At 35.0% G+C, this 19,901-nt stretch overlaps 2 protein-coding genes and 1 pseudogene across 3 annotated transcripts; 1 reads left to right on the top strand and 2 right to left on the bottom strand.

The window, feature by feature from the left end:
- Positions 1 to 3,622: 3,622 nt before the first annotated feature.
- Positions 3,623 to 6,837, bottom strand: LOC123897291 (scarecrow-like protein 14). The gene is made up of 2 exons (XM_045947876.1): positions 4,158 to 6,837; positions 3,623 to 4,069 (listed from the first exon to the last, which is right to left on the bottom strand). The coding sequence occupies exon 1, from the start codon at positions 6,451 to 6,453 to the stop codon at positions 4,201 to 4,203; it is 2,253 nt and encodes a 750-aa protein (XP_045803832.1). The 5' UTR covers positions 6,454 to 6,837; the 3' UTR covers positions 3,623 to 4,069; positions 4,158 to 4,200.
- Positions 6,838 to 12,078: 5,241 nt separating this feature from the next.
- LOC123897612 lies at positions 12,079 to 15,585 on the bottom strand. Of its 2 annotated transcripts, XM_045948325.1 has the most exons (6): positions 15,375 to 15,585; positions 14,438 to 14,973; positions 14,223 to 14,349; positions 13,855 to 14,133; positions 13,663 to 13,764; positions 12,079 to 13,581 (listed from the first exon to the last, which is right to left on the bottom strand). In XM_045948325.1, exons 2-6 carry the CDS (start codon positions 14,968 to 14,970, stop codon positions 12,340 to 12,342), a joined length of 2,283 nt encoding a protein of 760 aa, XP_045804281.1. In that variant the 5' UTR covers positions 14,971 to 14,973; positions 15,375 to 15,585; the 3' UTR covers positions 12,079 to 12,339. The 2 variants fall into 2 exon arrangements, with proteins under 2 accessions (XP_045804281.1, XP_045804280.1); XM_045948324.1 differs by having other exon boundaries at positions 13,663 to 14,133; positions 15,375 to 15,525.
- Positions 15,586 to 16,294: 709 nt separating this feature from the next.
- Positions 16,295 to 17,367, top strand: LOC123897613 (annotated as a pseudogene).
- Positions 17,368 to 19,901: the final 2,534 nt, after the last annotated feature.

The raw sequence follows: 19,901 nt of genomic DNA, 5'->3' as shown, positions 1-19,901 counted from the left end.
AGTCCAACTTCTATTATATATATAAAATAATTATGAACAAAAAAAAGGTAATCGGACAAAAGCTGCGTTACTAACCCTTTATGCATAACAAAATCCAATCTTTGAAAAACTAGACCTAGGTGACACGACATTACAATGCATGACTTTTTGAACTATTTTCAAAAGGTCTACAGTCTCTGGTGTTAGAAATTCAAGAGTAACGAATGCAAACCATATAAGATATTAAATGGTCAAATATCGTACACGTGTCAAATTTAAATGAACCCTTGTTCCCTAAGTCATTTGTGACAACTTATTACAAAATAAATCATATATCATGTGGAGTACTAACTTCAATTTTGAATTGAATGTGAATGCACTTGAATGTGGTCCATATTTTCTTTGGTCACATGATTCCATTCCATGATGGAATAGTAAGACTTGTTATCCAATCTATATACATCTTCTTGACACCAACAACAAATCATATTATCATAGTCATAGACATAAAAAGAAATACTATCAATGGAAACTTTTTTTCTTATTCTAAATTAATTTGGGTTTGTTGACTTTTCCTTTTTCAAATTTCAACCAAACATGTCTCTTTTATGTTTGAATACATTGTATCATCTGTCTAGATGCATGCCCTTAGTACCAAAGTTCTTTGTCATATCTCTCTTTTTTTATGGCAATGATAATGATTTCTCATCTTGACTAGTCCTCCCAAGTAACACTCATTTGAACAAAGACAAAGCTTTGAAAAGTGAACAAAAGTCTATTAAAAATTTAAAACCAAGGGCGGATCTTAAAAAATAAAATATTTAATATTTCATCCGTCTCAATTTAAGTGATTCAGTTTGACCAAATCTACTATTTATATATTATTTTGATTGTCTTTTTTTTAAATAAATAAAAATAAATATTAACATATAAGATGTTTAATTTGTTTCAATGAATATTTTTAAAATATTAACTTTTTATAATTTTAGGCGGACATTGTTCATACACACGTAGCCCCGGATCATAATCACAACTTAAATTAGCAAGGGCATCAACACAAGCATTTGTCTCACGATAAGAATAATAAATCTTGACTTCCCAACTCAAATTTCTTGAATAATTCTCCACTCAACAACACTTTCATCTCTCGCACTATGTAGTCATTACGTCGACTTGCACCATCGGTATATGCAACCACATTGCATCCCACGCCTCATCATTAAATTGACAAAGCAACGTGTAGGCTGATGCAAGGTAAAACTACCATCCGAGGATCCACTCCAAGCTCTCCTATCAGCCTCACTGTTGTTATTAATTAGGAGGCACAATAGCAAATAGTTTACTGATAATGTTTTGAAGTAGCCAAATGCATATAATGTTTTGAATTTATAGCTTTTGTTAGAATTCTATTTTTTTTTTGGAAATATGAAAAGTAGGATATTTTGTCCTCCAGCTATTCAAAATATCATTTTTATCCTTGAATTGAAATTTATATTTAGTTTCCTTCCTCCAACAATATCAAGAGAATAAATACACTTGAATAATTTTTGGTAAATATAACCAACAAATTGGTCCAAGTGGTAAGAGTTTTGATTCTCTTAAACATGTGATTGATTCCTGGCTCATGCGTATGGAGAAAATTCGGTTGGGAGGGGAAAATCCACCTTATGTATCCCACAGGTTCCCTGACGAAATTAGTCATCACTAACGGCAGTGGAAACTTCGTATCAATATCATGGTAACAAAAAAATTGGTAAATATATCAAGTTTAAAATTTAATTTAGATAAATTTGTTTTAAAGCATAAGTTAGATAAATGTTATCATGTTACAAATATATTGGTGACCAACATAAATATTTAACTATTTAATTTAAAATTTGATGTCGGGCATCTATATAGTTTTGGTGGTGTGCCCTTGAATGAGTAGCACTTGACTGCACCAACTTTAATAATTCAAAAATTAGGTTAATTAAGTCACACTCACACCGTCATGAACAATGCTTAATTTCACTACAGTGAAGGAAAGCAACATGTTTCCCATTCGTGTAGCACCACAAGATAAGATATTAATATTAATTAAAGTGGAGTAAGTGGAGGAGGAAAGCAACATTAAAATTACTATAATAATAAGATAATGGGCAGCCAGGTGGTGCATTGATATTGGCTTGGGATTTGGGAGTGTGCTCCTTTTGAGATCTGAAGTTTGATTCTCTCTGGTGCCAATTTGGGCAGGCTAATTTAACTTCTTAAAAAAAAAATAATGGGCAGCCAATCTACCCCAAGCAACAAAAAAAACAAACCATATGTACATTTTTAATAATTAACCATATATATTTATTTAGATATTTTCATGTTTTGTGAGCATAACTTAATTGGGATAAATATTATATATAATTTTGATAAGAAAATTGTATATATAATATGTATAGATTGAAGTTTGAATTCTAAATATATCTATTTAGTAATTTTAAAAGAAAAAATTATAGTCACTAAATTACTTGACTATATATACATGCGCACATTAACCTAGGGTACACCATGTTAATTATTGAGAAAAAGACAAACTGCTTTGAACAAAATTGCCATGACAATCAATTGTTAGTTGGTCCGGTGGTGATTGACATTAGACTTGATAGAGAAGACCGTGGTTTGATCATCCGCAACTGGGACCGGAAGGGGGTTGGAATCACTTTATACAAGAAAGAACTGACTCCACGCTAGATTAGACAGTCCAATGTGTCGAATACAGTTGGTGAAAAAAAATTTGCCATGATAATTTATTATATGTATCTTTCTTTTGATCAATCATTCCATAAAAGACTTCCAATCATTTGCAAAATATAAATACTGGACAAAACAGTACATGACAGTACACGACAAAACAACACAAGACAAACGTTTAAGGTGTTGAACAAACTTTGTGTTGTAAGATGTTTGGTGGATAAAAAGTTATTTTGAAATTTTAGACAACTTGTGCTGAGGACAAAAAGTTGTCCCGTGATTCTGTGGGGGACAAGAATTTCAAGTTTTGTCCTGTCCCTTGGCCCCCAGTTTGTCCAGTACCAGGAACAATTTTAAAATAACATAAGTTGTCCTGTCCGGTCCCTTATTTTTTAGCAGATCAAATGCACATGGGAACTTTAGTTTTTGCAGATTTGGTGTGGATATGTGGAAATATTGGATGAAGATTAAAAACTGAGATAATTCATGAAACTAAATTTTTCGTTGGCCCTAGAAAACAATTCTTCTGATTAGGGTAGGAACATTGTATGATTAATGATCATTTCTTTAAAATTATGGATTAGATAATATACACTTTCAAATAATGAAAGCCTGGCATAATACTCCCTCCGGTCTCATATATATATATATATATATATATATATATATATATATATATAAGCAAAACTGCAAAAAAAAAAATCATTGACTGTATCCCTGAGCCAAATTTCATGTCCATACCAGGTGATATCATAGTAGCAGTTAAATAAGAGATGCATAGCAAGTTGAAATTTAAAATTTCTTATGAGAAGGAATAAGCATTTATTGGGACCAGCTCCAAAGGTCAATGCTCAAACTCTAAAAAGTAAGGTGGTACCATGATTTTGTTATAATAGATATGAAGTTCCATTACATTACAAGCTAGAAACAAGAAGCAATGATAGATTGTCATTTATCGAAGTAAAGCTGAAAATGAGACAGCTTCAAACATGTTGTGCTGACATAAATTTCAAAGACAGAAACAAGAAGCAAGAATTGTCATTGTAAAACTACCTGAAAATTAAAAAATAGACATCTATTTCACAAATTAAACAAACTTGCCAACTTAGTAAATGGTCTATTTCACCATAAATATCCTACAAAACTTTTTCACCAACTTGTTTATATTAGACATGTTGGTCAGAGTGAAAAAATCTATAAAAAGGACACTATTACTTTGTCAGGCTCTTCTTCTCCCTGCCAGATTCCGTGCGAAATCTGGAAAGAAATTCAGACATAATTATACAGAGTTACTTGGCGCGAAGCTGGGAAGAATATACATCGCATAGCTGAAGTTTAAGCAAATAGGGCATAGCAGGCATAACTGAACCTGAAACCATCGAAAGAACACACTCAGCTTTTCAATGTGAAATGATGACTCAAGTAACAGTCAGCTATTATTAAGATTATAATCGTACCTTTCAACCCAATGAGTTCTCAAAAGAGTTCAGTAACATATAATTATGCTGGCACCCAACAAGCCGAAGCATACAAAATGCGGCCTTTCCAACCTTGAAGCATCCAGTTGTTATCTTCGTCAAAGACAAAATCTTTGTGGTACCATGCTCTCAGCTTACCTCTAAAGTTGTCCATTATATCCTTATCCAGTGGGAGCTGTCTAAAACCAGCCCTAAGATTCCTAACCTTCCACTGTTTATAAGTCTCAGGCCTCTCAACCCTCTCTAAACCTTCACATGCTACGACATTCATAATCTCCCGACCCAAAAACTCTCTCTCGAGCGTCAACCTCCATTCATTTTCACGGCATATGAGAGTATCATACATATCGTACGTTGCAGAATAATGGAAAAGCGACTCCTTGAAGCGCGTGGAAAAGAAAGGTGCATTATGAGTTCCATTTACTATGGATTGAACAAATATACTCGGATTTATCTTCCTGATTAACTTCAGAACTGCATCTTTGGGACTGTTTACTTCAATTGTCTCATCATGTAAATTCTTAAACCTTATCAGACAGTTCACAGCAACTACCTCGTCGCTCTTAATATTAAGATCTTCAATTTGAATGGTTTCCCAATGTCGCGATGGTATGGCCTTGTATTCAAATGAAACATTGAAACGCTGACAATAGTTAGCTAGACGTCGGCCAGTTTCCTCGATTCTTTCAGCCGGTCGAAAGCCAGCTTGGGGATACTCAATTCCGGTGATGCGTAACTTGGGAGGTCCACCAACTCTTTTTGACAAAAACTTGATAAGAATTGGCCACTGGAAACCATATAAGATACCAAAATCAATAATGTGAAGGGTTTTTGCCTTTTCAGCTGTTTTCAAAATCATTTTATTTGCAAAGAAATGTGCAATTTTTTTAAAAGGGCAAACAGATATAAAAACTTGGTAAGCTTTCAAGAAATCAGCAGCACTAAACATCTTCTGGCTCATATATAATATTTGTGTACCGGCACCAGCACCAACCATGCGCGCTTCGAGCGCGTTTGCAAAGTAATGAGCCAACCTCTGCGGTGCATCACCTAAATGAGAAGAATGTTGCCTAATCTGCTTTAACAATTCATTAGCAGTCCTGTTATCACTAGCAGACACAGCTTGTGCACAAAGAACTAAAAGGGTCCTCAAATCCACAGTTTCCCTCTTCTTCCCTGGTTTCTTGGAACGCGCTTTCCCTCTTCCATCAGGTTCACCAACCTTTCCGCTACTATCCACCACCGATCCATCCTTGTTTTCAGCACACAACGGCACATTTTCGACACTAAGCAAAACCCTATCAAACATCTCAGTTATTTCACTCTCCTCAACACAAACTGCAGACTGTTTATTACTTCTTCCTTCTTCATCTTCACTACTTTGGCGCTCATGATTCTTTCTACTCTTCAACAAACCACGTGAACTCGAATTTATCGAATAACTAGAATTTGAATTTTCCCTATCACTACCCTCCATCTTAATCACTTCAACCCTTCCCTTAGACTCTTGAGACACTAAACTATTACTAATATTCTCCAAACCAGTAAAAAGCTGAGGCTTTTGAGGAAGAAATTTACTAGCTTCCTCTAACCCTTTTCTAAACTGCAACATAGAATCAACATCACTAAAAATATTCTGAGCTAAAACCTTAGTTTCAGAAGAATCCAAATCCAAAACACCATCACTAATACTATTATCATTATTATTTTTATTCAAACCATGTTTAGGAACAATAAACTGATCAAACTTAACACTTGAAATTGAACTAAAACCAGAATCAGTACTACCTGAAACAGGTGTATCAGGAGAAAGAGGCTTCAACAACTCATTAGAACAAGAACTGTTTCCAGAATCAGTAGCTGAAGAATTCCCATTAGGAATCTGAAGAAAATCAAGAGGGTGTTGATTAGGTGAAAGAAGAGGCGATTTTGATTCCAAAGCATCAAAGAAAATTTTCTCAGTATGTTGAAGGGTAATTGGGTCATAACACATACATGGTTTTTGTTGAAAATCTTCTTCCATGAGAATTTGGCTTATGTATTTAACTGTTTCTGAAAAATCAGTGTCTTCAAAAGAAGGATCAGTGGAAACTAGTGGCTCCTCCTCCGAGTTGAAAAGTGAGTTAGAATTATAACTCGGTGGTGGTGGGTCCATATAGGGTGGTGGATAGAAATAAGGATCATTAGTGGTTGGATTTTGGTCGGAGAGGAGTTGAATGTTACCATAGTCATCGATTTCAAAGGTTGTTTCAAATCCTAAGAAGTTTGGATCCATCGTTTGTTAGTGTTTGTTTGTACAATGATTCTGTTTCAGTGAAATGGAAACATAAACATAAGTATTGAAACAACAACAATAACAAAAACAAAAGTATACTATGTATAAAATATTAGTGTTACTGTTATGGTGATTATTTGACTGTGTATAAAATAATGCAAGTGGTGTTTTAGAGAGTCAAGAAGAACAGTTGAGGTAGTTGTGTGGAGGGAAATGAATGAAGGATATATTTATTTGAGAGAATCTTCGTGGAAGGAAGGAAGTGAAGATTGTGAAAAAATGTGGACTAAATCAAATCATGTTTCTGACTCACTTTATTTCTTCTCCTTTTTTTTTTTTTTTTTAATGGATAAGCTTAAAGATTCATTAATAATAATGACAGTTAGAGCAACTCCAATGCAGGTTGCTTGCTGCCTAGGTGAGTATGGACCCGCGACCAACTCAAAAAAAATTCAACTTATGGTTGTCAAACTCGCAAGCAAACTTTTAAACTCGTACGAGTTTACGTATCTAGGAATTTAAAATGAATTGAATTGCGCATATAATCGATTTTTTATAAATTTGCGTAGACTCAAGTAGATTCACATAGACTCGTATAGATTCGCGAGTCTAGGGCGAATTTACGAATCTATAAAATTTTCTAAAAAATTATATTTTGCATTTTTCTATTTATAAAAAATCCCCAAAGTAAATAAATAAATAAATGAAAACCCTTAAGCCTATTTTTCTACTATATATATATATATATATATATATATATATATATATATATATATATATATATAAACGTTTAGAATTAAAAACCTTGAAACTAGTTTCCGGCAAGTTTACAATGACGTCGAAAGAGTCTCTTCCTCCCATTATTGTAGCGGTGCTTTCACGATCATCTCTCTCATCCTCCAGGTTTGTGTTTCATTCTCTCATTGTCTCCCGACCCCATTTCTTTTATACCCAAAAATCTTATTTTTCCCCTTGCTGTTTGAAAAATTTTTGTCAAAAAACTTCGGTTTATATTCACCAAAACCGAACGTCAGCTTGTTCGGTACATGCGAACCGAAATGTCCTAGATTTCGGTATGTTGTTACCGAAAATTTCATTGGGTCGCTGGAATTAGGTCATTTCGGCAGAAGTTTACCGAAATAATTGTTTCGGTACCTGCGAACCGAAATGTCCCAGGTTTCGGTAAGTGGTTACCGAAATTTTCATTGGCTCACTAGATCTAGATAAACTTCGGTGTATATTAACCGAAGTTTATCAGTATGTTAAATTCCTTCGGTTCGTATAAATCGCGGTACCTCCAAGAACAAAAACGGAAATTAGGGGGTAGAAAAGAAATGTGGGGAGGGGGTTCGGGAGAGAAAAGTTCTTAAAGTAATGATATGAGGTTATAGTAATGAAGATGCATTGAGATTTGAGATACATGTACATTCTTTACAAAATCAGTCGATCGCCATTGAATAAATTATAAATCTATGTGGATTTATCATATTTTATTAGCTGTCCATCATGTAACCTATGCCTCTCTTAATTAAATTATCTCATGTGTCATGCCTTACGTTTGGAAAGATATTTTGATAGTTTAAAAAAATGAGGGAACAACGCGTAATATTAGCTGGGGTTTAGTCTTATGATTAGTTTGTGTCTTGTGTAATTTCTTTATGGTTTTTGTACATTGACTCTCTTATAACATTTTTGGCTTCCTTAACACGCTTTGTGCTGATGAGGCTTCTTGTTTTATATATATATATATATATATATATATATATATATATATATATATATATATATATCCCATTTTAGTTTGTTAAAAAAGAAAAAAACTAATATTATATCAATATAAGTATATATGACTTTCTCATATGAGTATATGACATAAGATAAAAATAAAATGTGTGACATAATATATCCATGGAGATAAAGATTGAATTTCTCTCGTGTCAAGTTAATTAGTTTCAATTAAATATGTGTTGTTGTGTAGCATATCGTTAATTGACTTGTTAGATTAATTACTTGGAACCTCAACATCAACCAAAGGGGTGAAAAGCTCAACCTTTGCTAAGTTTGCTTGGTTGACAAGCAATTTTCTTAATCCGTACGCAAACAATCATACAAGAGGAAGCAAAGTAGTAATTTCATCTTTCTCAAAACAAAAAAAAGTAGTAATTTCATAAGTATTTTTCAAAAATAGTAATTTCATAAGTAGTCAACTACTGGTAACTATAATAATTGGGCCATAATTATAGACCACTTTATATTCAACTTAAAATAAAAGTTTTTCTTATTGCGTCTTCAATGACCACCAAGATTAAAAAATTTACCCTTGTCAAACAATACATTATCATCAATTGTATTTATTTGTTCAAATAACATCTTATTTCTTACTTTCGAAAGAGACCAACAACACGTTAACCATACCACCTAAACACGAATAAATAAACATTACAAAATTGCAACGCACGATCAGGAACTACATTTGATAAAGGACAACACACACCTAACCAATTTAAAACCTTACACTACAAAACGTTAGCGACAACACAACCAACCACTAAGTGGTCGATATTTTCATCAACTCCGCAACCGCCCAAGCAAGCCACTGAATCTGTCAGTACCATACCGCGATGAGTCAAATTGGTTTTTGTTGGTTACCTATTATTTAGCATTCACCAAGTAAAAAGGGACACCTTCAATAGAGCTATTTTATTTCAATACACCTGCTATGTATGTTGCTATTCAAGCTGTGTTTTCTCTTTACGCTAGTGGCCGTACAACCGGTAAAGTACTTCATCTTTCTTGTTACATTCTTGTAATGTTCATTTCATTAGGAGTTTTTGTGTGAATTACAGACACTAGACAGTAAGATTGATGGATGAACATTGATAATAATTTTTAAAAAGTGAAAGTGATTGAATGTAAGCACATGTGACAGTCAGTGTCACATTGGTGTTAGACACAACATTGAGATTGCCGGATAAACACCGGTAATAATTTTAAAAAATAGAAGTGATTGAATGTAATCACATGTGTGAGTCAGTGTCATGTTGGTGTCACTCACAGACACGTATTAGACATCAGAAATCTGCAATCTTTAGGTGTCAATGGTGCGTACTTTTGTGTAATGAATGATAGATATGATTTGAGTAGGCATGTCATGGTAAATACATATGCCTTGGGATTGAAATGAATTGATGTGGTTTTCTATGTTTTTTGTAGGTATTGTTCTTGATTCTGGGGATGGTGTTAGTCACACGGTTCCCATCCATGAGGGTTATGCACTTCCACATGCAAACCTATACCAATAATTCTCAGGCTTAGCTTAGGGGAATCAAATTGCCTCCAAATGATTGCTCTTATCTTTCAAATTGCATAAAAAACTCACCCTCCTCCACAATAGAAGCTACCTCCAAATGGTGCTTCTTATTTTTTCTTTTCTTTTTTTCCCTGAAACACGTCTAAAATTACAGATGCAGCTAAGATTTGTGATTTGCTTGTGTGGAAAACCAAACTTGTCTTCATGTAAAAGAGACAGGATGCTTTGATTTATATCAGGTTTACTTGCAAGACGATCTTGGTGTTCATTATTTATTCAGTTGACAATAATAATTAATAATAATAAGTATATCTCAGAATTATAAAATAGACAACATTTAAAACCATATTTATTTTTGTTTCGGCTTTGGCATCCCTTGATCTTCTGTATATATGTTTGTGTGCAGAATGCAGCGCGTGTTTAGTTCAACAACGCAGTCGATCATGTCCGGGGAGGGACATCTGCAACGAAGCTAACAAATAAAGGTTTAATGTAGTATGATGTAGTTTGATCCATTAGCCAACCCCGTCTTGTGGAATATGGCTTGGTTTTTTTTGTTGCTAATTAATGCTGTAAATATGTTGTTATACTTATAATATAACTAGAATAGATATACATTAGAGAGACAAAGGAGAAGAGAAATAGACAGACTTCAACATCCACAGGCATAAAATCAAGAGGAAATTAACTATGATTGAATGAGATTGTACTTGCTTCATTTTGTACTTCCATTTGGAAAATTAAGGCACAGAGATAATCACTGTGACACTTACAACAGAACTGAGTAAATGAAAAACTATAGAATCCTATTTCCTAGCTATACATGTGTCACGCATTAGCATTACTTCCATTTGGTAGCGACTACGATTATTATAATCTGGATGCATATCAGTGAATTCTTGTTTAATATTTGGATTTAGAAAACTGTGATCTCTAACCATCTGTTTAACAACCAATCTTTTACCAATGACCTTATGAGAACCAAGTATAGCGCGAACGTCCCTTTCCATATGATACAAATCAAACAACCTGAACTAACAAAACTATTCTGTACCTGATGATGTTGCTCAAAATTATTTCTAGCAAACTCATTAAAATCTGTCTCTATTTGGTCAACAACTTGCCTCAGAATAATCTCATTCATAAAGTTATTATTCTGTTCAATCAGCCCTGCAATTTATAACCAGATTATTTCCTCGTCAAACTTCCATGATAATATAACACCAACTTTATGCAAATATTTATTACATATTTTATATATACTATATGTTAACTCATTCAAAAATATATCTACACACATTGATTTAGACCAAAAGTACAAGAAAGATTAATTTTCTAGGTTTCTTCAGTATTTATAATTAAGAAAACATTTTTCATATCCTCAGTTCTTGGATATAGAATCACTTAATTCTTTAAATTTCAGTTCATGTTTCAATTCCATATCCACACTCAAAGAACACCATTCAAAGAATTAAAGGTAAGAAACAAAATAGGCAAAAGTGCATCTTCTAAAAATGAATGAAAATGAAAATGAAAAAGAAACAAAGAATGAAAATGAAAGAAGAATGAACAAATTAATGAAAAGAAGACTCACTTAATAGTTCAGTGAAGATATGATTACTAAGATAGATGGAAGCGGTGTCGCCTTTATGGCCAATCATAAACTCCAACAAAGAGTGCATCAGTTCCAACTTCAACTTGGCTCTGATCTATATCCTTATTCGCCTGAACTGCAGCTATGGAGAATTCGCCACAGTGATGCCTAACCAGTGGTCTTGACCACGTCAGAGGGTCTTTATTAAACTGATCAGATTGAAGGAGAAAGAAGGAGGATGAATGAGTGTTGAGAGTGTGGAAATAAAATTCTGAATATGGTTCAATGAATGAAATAATGAATGAGTATCAGTATGTATTTATAATGTAACTGAAAATTAACTAATTGTAACGTAATTATGACAGTGTCGAATACTAATATGACAAAATGAGATTAAGCATAAAAAAGAGCAATACTCCCTCTGATCTCATATAAGCAAATTTTCACTTTTTAAGTTCATTTAATAATTAATGTATTTAGTTCATAACATGGTTCAAATACATTAACTATTAAATGAACCATGAAAATTTGTTTATATATAAAACTGTAGGGAGTAGCGATTAGTTTATACGACATAACTGGAAACACTATAATACTATAGAAGGGCATGTGTTATGGTCGGACTCACTCACACAGTGTGAGTCACACTAAGATTGCGTCGCCAACCAAAATAATCCTGCTGATCCGGACTGGAAATACCGAAGTGTAAAAAACCAACATATAAATCAAATAGATATCAAATGACAAATATAAACCAAGACAAATCCAAATAGAATATAACAAGTTAATGACCGATTACCATAGCAGTATACCAATACAATCCAACCAAATAGAATATAATAAGTTAACGACCAATTACCATAGCAGTATACCAATATAAAGGTACATCTTAGTATAAAGTACATAACAAAGAAATCAAACTCAACCACAGTAATGACGGCGGCGACGGGCAGGTAAGACCTCATCTACTGAATCGTCATCATCATAGGTAACGACGGCGGCGACGGGCAGGTAAGACCTCATCTACTGAATCGTCATCGTCATAGTGGCGATTCCTCCTTTTAGATTGAGGTTGCTTTGGCAAGACCTCGTCTAGTGAATCATCAACATAGTGAGGATGTCCTCTTTTGGCTTGACGTTGCTTTGGTAAGTCCTCATGTAACGAATCCTCATCACTGTCATAGTGAGGATGTCCCTTTTTGGCTTGACGTTGTTTTGGTAAGTCCTCATGTAACGAATCCTCCTTATCATCAGAGTGAGGATGTCCCCTGTTGGCTTGACGCTGCTTTGGTAAGTCCTCATGTAGCGAATCCTGATCATGATCATCATGGTGAGGATGTCCCCTTTTGGCTTGACGTTGCTTTGGTAAGTCCTCATGTAGCGAATCCTCATCATCATCATAGTGAGGATGTCCCTTTTTGGCTTGACGTTGCTTTGGTAAGTCCTCATGTGACGAATCCTCATCATCATCATCAAAGTGAGGATGTCCCCTTTTGGCCAGAAGTTTCTTTGGTAAGCCTTCATCTAGCGAATTGGAATCATCATAGTGAGAATGTCCTCTTTTAGCATGACGTTGTTTTGGTAAGATCTCATCTAATGAATTGTCATCATCATAGTGATAACGTGCCCTTTGAGCTCGACGTTGCTTTCGGCGACGGTATGCTAATATCTCATCTAGATAATGGTCGTCGTCATCATAGTGACGATGTCTCCTTATAGCTAGACGTTTCTTTCTTCGACGATCTGATAAGACCACATCTAGCGAATGGTCATCATCACTGTGAGGATATCCCCTATGAGCTTGACTCACACTTGAAGCACCTGCTGATTGACGCTCTAGAGCTTTCATGCGCTTCATTACTTTGCGCAACTGCTCCTCCAAAAGCTGATATTGTTGTTTCACCTCAGCTGCCTCCTGGCGTGCTGTGGCTGCCTCCTGACGTGCTGCAACAGCCTCTTTACGTGCTGCATCAATGGCCTCAAGATGCATAGCATGATCACACGTGCCACTATAAGGTTCCCGAGACTCCTGAGTAAGCGAAGTTACACCACGTTGGAGGTTTAAAGCAAAGTGTGCAGTACCATAACACCGCCCTCGAGACTTTCCCCCAGCAGCCTCTTTCCACAATTCAATCTTTGTCGCCCCATCAACCTCCGGAGTCCCATTCTGGGAGGCCTCACCAATTTGTGTTTGTACCTCCTTCAAGCGATCTTGATAGCGTTTCTAGTCAAAAGAAAACATAACTTAATATCATTTTGTTCATGAGCCATATTATGTACAAAAGATATAAGTACCAACACTTACATATGTTGTTTGAGAGCGGTTATCAACCCAAGTGCCAGACTTCTTTTTGTGGGTGGCCAAGAAGAGCTCATCGGGATCCAAAGGCCGCCCAAGTTCACGAGCCTGCATAAAAAACCAACATATTAATAAATTTATAAATATCACACATTCTATGATAATGAACAACGCATTAAGTGGGAATAAAATACATACCATACTAAGTGCCACATCCACATGAGCCTTGCGGCCTGTGGTGTGGACTGCTCCACCTTTACCTGAAGCCCGATTGGTCTTATTTTGGGTAGAGATCTTTTTAAAGGCTTCACCCTCCCAATGGTCAATAAGACCCTTCCAAGCCTCCTCACAAATCCAATGAGGTCTCGTTCCCTTCGTCCTCAGTTTCGAGAGCATATCTGAAAGGCGTTTTGCGCCTCTCGTTTGAAACGTCTTTCTGATAAGCCCATGATCACGAGGATCCCAAGTAACCTTGTCCTAAAAAAGAAGGAATCTAATTAGTTATCATTTAAGTAGGTGCAATTACTTAGTAATTAAATAACTATAATTAAATAAACGCAACTGACCCCGAACAACTTCCACCAATATTCCCTTACATCCTCTGGGGTCGCACTCCAGCGATAGAAAGGACCCTGAAAGTGTGACTGGATGGCGTGTTTAATTGCAGCAGCAGGCACTGAGCTAGGAGCCCACCTACAAAAAGTCCAAACTCAATGTCAACTAGTGTGTGTGTGTGTAAACTAAGTGCTTAAAGAATAAAACAAACAACATTATAACTTACCCTGAACCACAAGGTCGTATAAGAACCTTCCCGTCAGCATTCTGCTCGCATGACTCTATTTCTTGAAGAGTTTTGGGATCCTCATCTTCTTCCGACTCCTCCATATGAGAAGTTTTGGGATCCTCATTCTCTTCCGACTCATCCATATGAGGAGTTTTGGGATCTTCATTCTCTTCCGACTCTTCCATATGAGGAGTTTTAGGATCCTCCTCCTCTTCCACTTCCTCCATATGTCCACTATTATTCGATTGACTCTTTACACAAATATTTATATTTCGATCTAGTTCTCCATGCTCAGTCCAGATCAAATAATTTGGTTTAAACCCACTCTTGTACAAATGAGCTTTCACCTCTCTTATAGTGGAAGAGTTTACACACATGCACGTTGGACATGGACACTTGATCTTTTTCTCAGACAAAAAGCAGGGTTGTTCCTTAGCCTTGCTAATAAACTCCTGAACTCCCCTAATAAACTCCAATTTCAAGCCTTTCCTATGTGGATTGAATCTATCATACATCCAACTACGATCCATTTTCTGCGTATTGGCATATAATTATTAGTCACTAGGTTTACTGTTCACACTTTGAGTATTATAGACAATTGTTAAAAGAAGCATATATATGATAAATATGTGCACAGTTTCTGAATCATCAGCATACAGATAACATATTGGATCTTAGACAGGATCACACACAACGGAGCTCAGCTCTCCACTAACAAACAACACATGGATCAAACAAATCAACACAAAACCAACGCCTTATTGAGGTTTACTATCCACTAAGAATTCTTTAGGGTTTTAAGTTAGTTAATTAACTAAAAAGTTTCTGAGAAAGGGAAAACATGGATTTACGGAGTAAAATCCCAAATTAAAGAACCCTAAAACTTAGAGCTAGTTTGATTTTATTATCATTTATATATAAAAGTAATACAGACCTTGCGAGATGCGGTGTAGACCTTGTTCAAGCTTCACGTATGGTGGCTACGGGGAGGGTAGCATTACCTGAGAGGCGGAATGCGGTGGATGATGTAGAGGAGAGAGAGAGAGATAGGGTTTACTGCTTCAAGTACAGTATAGCGTCCAATTGTATCGCTCGAGCTAAAGTTCATTTAATTAACTGTAAGCGTCGATTAGGCAGAGAGCGTCGCTATCCCGCGAGTTTAGCTCAGTTAAAAAGGATATCGCATTGTATGAGTCGCTCAAATTTATTTATTTATTTACTGTTTTCATTTTGATTTAAAATTTACTTCATTTTATAATAACTAAAAAAGTACCGTAAAAGGTAAATTTTTTGGTTTTTTCTAATTTACCATTGATGAGTATTTATCCATTTTAACCGATAAAAATAAGTTGCATGTGAAATAAAATTGGTTGCAAATTAATTGTGAATACCACATGCAAATCTATTTTTGTAGGAGCATGAGTTACATCTATTAATATATTTTCTTGTTTGTTGTTAAAAAAAAACTTGGATAGAAAAGATAAATAAACTAATAAAAATGTTAAAAACTTCTTTTAAAATTTTTTTATTTACAATTTAAATGTTATAGCATAAAATTAATAACACTAATAGGTATTTTTTAGCTTTTAAAAAAAGAAGAATTTTTATAATATCAATTTTTTAAGTGATTTTTTTATTTTATTTTGTAATAGTACGTGGGTCAATCGTTTAACATGTGGACTAATGTGGACCAGACTCAGGTCAATATATCATAACTCGTTTTTATTTATTGACGGACTAATTCGTTCCATTTAAAGTTTGAGTTTATGTGGGGCGGATTAAAAGAGGCGGAGTTAACCCGTTATCTAGCTCTCCAAATAGGTGACGACCATATTGTTTTAGTGAGCACAAAACGATCATCTCATATACACATGCCAAAACCACACATGGTTTCGTTGTTGAGAAAAAGAAGCATAAACATTGAGCTTATATCTTTCGACTTCATGCTTCTTCCACCGAATTTCACTGTGCAACCGTCCACTGCCTTGATGCCTCTGCACCAATTTGTGACTACTACTGTCATAACCAGCTGTTGGTTGCTTTGATTTAATGGTATTAGCAAACCTCCAATTTTCCATCATGTGATTTGCTCGATAAAAAGAAGAGAAGGATGGAGAAACCAATAGTTTCTTGCTATTGGCTTGATGCAAACCAACCTCTACAAAAGAATCAACTTTCTGCAACTAACGGTGTTCAACACACAAAAGAAGGGTTAGTCAAAGAAAACTCAAAGGATATTAATGGTGACTTTGGCTGCAAGAAAGTGAACAATGAAATAGCTAAACCATCTTCTTATTTCATCAAAGATCATCCTACAAGAGCTACGAAATATGGCTTAAAGAAGAATGGTGACAATGGTGGAACTGAGTTGATGGTTAAGAAAGAGAAGAAAAAGAAGCCAATGGAACATTACAAAAGGATGCAATGTTGGGTGATTGTCAAGAGGATGATAGAAGGAAGAGATGGTTGGGCCGTTGGGCTTTGAAAGCAACTCTTGATATCAAGTTTTTGATGGATTGCTTAGAGAACAAGTCAAAAGTGAAGAAGGCAATTGGTTTGAAAGATATTGAGGCCAAATTGAAATCATATTCCACACCCGATGAGTTTGCTGACGATATGAGGTTTGTATTCAATCATGGATTGTGTTACCGTCGAGGAGATGATGTTTACAGAATTGCAGCAAGACTTGGTGACACTTTTGAGTGCAAGTGGAACGTTTTGAAGAAAGAGTGGGCACTTGAGGAGAAAAGACTCAAGTACAAGAATCATAAGAGGAAGAGGGAATCACAATCACTGTGTCCAAAGATTAGATAAAAAATAACATCTTCGATGTGTTGCTTCATTTGTTTATATATGCACTGATACTTAATGCTTAGTTTATGTAATTTTCTAGAGTATTTTTGTTGTTGCTTCTTTCCTTTGACTATTTGTAGCTCTTTTGGATTCAATTGTTATTAATGATGAAGCATTACTACTTAATAATTTCAGTCAATAATTTTTATTTTTGCCATTGTTCTGTATTATTTTAGGCTTTGTTTTGTTTATCATTATATACAGTCTAAAAAAAAGTTAAATGGGAAATTAAGATTACAGAACACAATCAGGTAAAATATATAGTAGGATTACCAGAAGAATGTAGGCAATATTGGATGAGGATAACTATTGTGATGCTCAAGATACCTTGGACAAGAAGAAACTTTACAATAAAAGCAGAAGTGAGGTTTGTAACAGCTGAAGACGCTAAGGAACTTGTAGCAGTAGATGGATATAATGCCAATGGCTTGAGCTCATCCTAGAAGAACCTAGATACACAACTCCTCTTCCTAATCTGTTTATGAGTTCATAATATTGTTTGATCTCTTTAATGAAAACCGAGAACTACATAAATTATTTGTATACAGTAATTAGATGCGATCATGCAAATAAATTCGTTTGATAGAACTCTCTGTGCAACGTATTTTTCCAGAGAACTATGTTGTAGGGTCAGTTACGAGCAAAGTTTTGAGCTATTATTTCCTTTTTGCTTCTTACTCAGAGCTATAAGAAGCACTTGGAGTCGCATGTTTGAGTTCAATAATTCTAAGGGTTGCATTTGCTTGATTAAACAAGGAATAGGTTGCCCCAAGTCCAAACTAGTCTTGTCAAATATTGGCCATGGTGTGGATTGCAGTGGCAGACTTTTCGACAACCGCCATGGCCAATTTGTGAAGGATGGCGGCACCATGTTGTTTATGACGGTTTATAATGGTAGATTTTTGTCTTTTTGTCATGGTCTGTCATCCGCAATCGATAACAATGGTCGAAACACTGTCCATCATAAATTACTGAACCTCACTTCCCCTAATGAGGTTTATCCATGACATTTACTACTGTTCAAATACACATCTGTTCATAAAATATCAAGTATTTTAAAAATTAGGTCCAAGATAAGGAAAAGAAAAATGCTTAAATGTCATCACTAATTTTTCATCTCATTAAATTCAATAACTATTATCATTACTAGCTTTACAGAAAAATGCTCGATACCTAACAAGAAGATGGCTATGTAACTTATGACAACTTGTTCGAAGGATAAAAGAGATTGATAAAGCATCCGTCCTGGTGGATAATGGAGCTACCGTGGTGGATAAAGCATCCGTCATTACTAGCTTTACAGAAAATTTTACATGATCTAGTATTGAAAAACATGGGAAAATAAAAGAGAATTTACCATATATGTGATTATGTGCTCTAGTCTAGAAGCAAGAACCAAGAGTCTAAAAGAGAATGTTGGAAATGGATAATCGTTATAATCTATTCAGTACCGACGAGAGTGATAGAATGATACGATGGACGGCTGCATAGACAAAGTCTCATTATTGTGCAGTGCAATAGATGAACATGATGAGAGGATAATGTGAGCTTCCACAAGAGTCAAAAATGAATTTCAGCAACATAGAAATGTTGATATGGAGCTCTTCTTCAGAAAGATATTCTACACGAGGTTGCGGTGTTCTTTCTGGAAAATATGATATTGTGGATAATAAGAAGCAAACAGTGGCTGCAAGATTAAGTGTAGAAGCCAATTCTTGAGTAATGGGAACTGTGACTTAAGAATCCATATGATTAATGATGAACCTTTGTCTGCCACCAAAATCATTCATTGCATTGTAGGCTCTTTTGGATTCAATTGTTATTACTGATGAAGTATTACTAAATAATTTTAGATACAAAATTATTAATGACAGACGCACACTTTCTAACAATTGGAGGAACTATTTCAATGACCATTGCAAATGGAGTAATGTGATGTGATGACGGATGAAGGATTTTCTATCTCAGTGGACATTTGGAATTTTGTTAATTTTAGATACAAAATTATTTGATCTGCATTTGAACTCTATTTATTCACGCTCCACTTTTTATGCACACAACATTCACATTACGGTTAGAGAATTAAAACTATGGCTCTGACAAATAAATAGGTCGGTAAAGGCTAAAATGCCAATATGGTATCATACTTCAGAGTCAGGTTCATATCCGTTTGACGAATGCATATATTCATGTTGCTGGTCACTAGTATCTTCTTGGCCCTCTGAATGAAAAAGGATTGGCCGACACTGCTTGTCCTCTGAATGAAAAAGGAAAGGCATTACAAGTGCAGCATTATAAAAAACTGTCATCCGGAACATATCGAATCTTTTTCTGATGCTAAAAAACTGTCATCTGGCAAAGCTTTTATCATCCCACATTATAAGGTTTGGTTTTGACAGAAACACAAACCAAAGCTTTGCCATCTGGTTCTGATGCTAAGACATGGAAATTGTTTTTCTATCATCTGTTCTACCATAAACATGATATTTTCAAGTCAAAGCTTTGCCATCTGGTTCTGATGCAACAAGATATTGTTTTGAAAGAAACTATTTTCACTGTGCCGCAAGAATAAAATGTGATTGGAGAGCAAATAAGAATGTGAGTGAGT

The sequence above is a fragment of the Trifolium pratense genome, linkage group LG7 (genome assembly GCF_020283565.1).
Source record: "Trifolium pratense cultivar HEN17-A07 linkage group LG7, ARS_RC_1.1, whole genome shotgun sequence".
Classification (NCBI taxonomy): Eukaryota; Viridiplantae; Streptophyta; class Magnoliopsida; order Fabales; family Fabaceae; genus Trifolium; species Trifolium pratense.
The sequence above is the reverse complement of the archived record's forward strand: the minus strand, read 5'-3'. Positions and strand labels throughout refer to the sequence as shown.